This window comes from Cucurbita pepo, unplaced genomic scaffold (assembly GCF_002806865.2).
Source record: "Cucurbita pepo subsp. pepo cultivar mu-cu-16 unplaced genomic scaffold, ASM280686v2 Cp4.1_scaffold002736, whole genome shotgun sequence".
NCBI lineage: Eukaryota > Viridiplantae > Streptophyta > Magnoliopsida > Cucurbitales > Cucurbitaceae > Cucurbita > Cucurbita pepo.
The window spans coordinates 1-1,894 of NW_019648769.1; the positions used below are offsets into that span (position 1 = coordinate 1).

General features: G+C 43.5%; 1 protein-coding gene across 1 annotated transcript; it reads left to right on the plus strand.

Annotated features, from left to right (window-relative positions):
* Positions 1-802: 802 nt before the first annotated feature.
* On the plus strand, positions 803-1,225 carry LOC111786774 (WAT1-related protein At5g07050-like; the record flags this gene model as incomplete). Its single annotated transcript, XM_023667003.1, has 1 exon — positions 803-1,225. A coding segment is annotated over exon 1 (423 nt), but the record flags the coding sequence as incomplete, so codon positions are not given.
* Positions 1,226-1,894: the final 669 nt, after the last annotated feature.

The window sequence follows — 1,894 nt, forward strand, 5'->3', positions numbered from 1 at the left end:
CCCAATTCATAATAACTTATAAACACAGTCATAAGCTGTTCAAAGCGGTTGATTCCTCTCTTCCCTTTAACCATAATAAGCATGGGATACTCACAATCCCTTGGCTGCTTCTTTCAAAATGCAATGCCTTACATCGTTGTCATCTCCCTCACATTTGGCTACGCCGGAATGAATATCATCTCCACCGTCTCCCTCGCCCGCGGTATGAGCCACTACGTCCTCGTCGTCTACCGCCACGTCTTTGCCACAGCTGTCATGGCACCCTTTGCTCTTTTCTTCGAGAGGTACGTAGAAGAGTCAGTACTGTCCTAGAAAAGAAAGGAAAGTTCGTAGCTTTCGTACTCTTCAATTATCGCGTCTTACGATAAACAAATCCCTTCATATTTCTATAATCATACGATTATTTTTATTTTCAACATTAACCCATTTCAAGTTTTGTTGAGTTTTCTTCATATCTCGTTACTGATTTCACTTTCAGGAATGTAAGACCTAAGATTACATTTAAGATTTTTGTTCAGTTATTCGTTTTAACTCTTCTTGAGTTAGTATCAAACTTGCTGGGAACCGTAATTAAGTCCTTTCAAGTAGCTAAAAATTTTCTCTCGATCTCAACAGGCCAGTTATCGATCAGAACTTCTACTATTTAGGGCTGAAAATGACATCTCCAACTTTCTCGTGTGCTATAGGCAACATGCTTCCTTCAATGACGTTCATCATGGCAGTTCTTTGCAGGTATGTTAAGCTTTCGTTAACGTCTTCTCCGATCGAATAAATAATAAAAAAGTACGAAGAATATGAATAAATGGAAAAGTTGGATTTGAAGAACGTGAGACGCCAAGCCAAGGTGTTAGGAACAATAGTGACGGTGGTGGGAGCCATGTTGATGACATTTTATAAAGGAAGTGTCATCAACTTTTTCTGGACCGGGCATGGCCGCCACCCAACCACACCACCCACGGCGGATGCGGCGGCGGCGTCCAACCTCCACAACGACGGAAAGTTCATCAAAGGCTCCATCTTGCTTATCATCGCCACTCTAGCTTGGGCCGCCTTCTTCATTCTCCAAGCCATAACCTTGAGAAAATACACAGCCCATCTTTCTCTCACCACCATGGTTTGCTTTTTAGGAACCCTTCAAGCCATTGTCGTCACCCTCGCCATGGACCACCCCCGCCACTCCTGGTCCATCGGCTGGGATATGAACCTCTTGGCCGCCGCTTATGGGGTAAGAAAAACTAAGAATGTTAGCTTAATTCACCATTTTGTAACGAGGCAGATCCAGCTAGTAGATATTGTCCTTTTTGGGCTTTCACTTTCAAGCTTGCCCTCAAGGCTTTAAAACGCGTCTAATAGGGAAACATGTTCTCCTCCCTAACCAATGTGGGACATCACAATCCACCCCCCTCGGGGCCAGCGTCCTTGCTGGCACTCTTTCCTTCCTCCAATCGATGTGGGACCACCCCCAATCCACCCCCTTTAGGGTCCAGCGTTCTTACTGGCACACCGCCTTGTGTCTACCCCTACGGGGAACAGCAAGAAGGTTGGCACATCGTCTAGTGACTGGCTCTGATACCATTTGTAACGATCCAGATCCACCGCTAGCAGATATTGTACTTTTTAGGCTTTCCGCTTGCGTAAAAATTCTCTGTTTATAATCAAATAAATTATAAGAATAATTATAATTTAGTACTAAATGCACACCTACCTACAAAGTATTGTTATGAATCACAAATCTCTACAATGGTATAATAGTGTCTATACTTTGACCATAAGCTCTTCTGGCCCAAAAAAATCCTGTACCCATAAAAGTAGTGTTCTTTATTACAAACTCACGATGAAACCCGCGGGGGATTGTGAGCTCGGGATTGGCATATTATCTTCAAGGTTTGGTGAT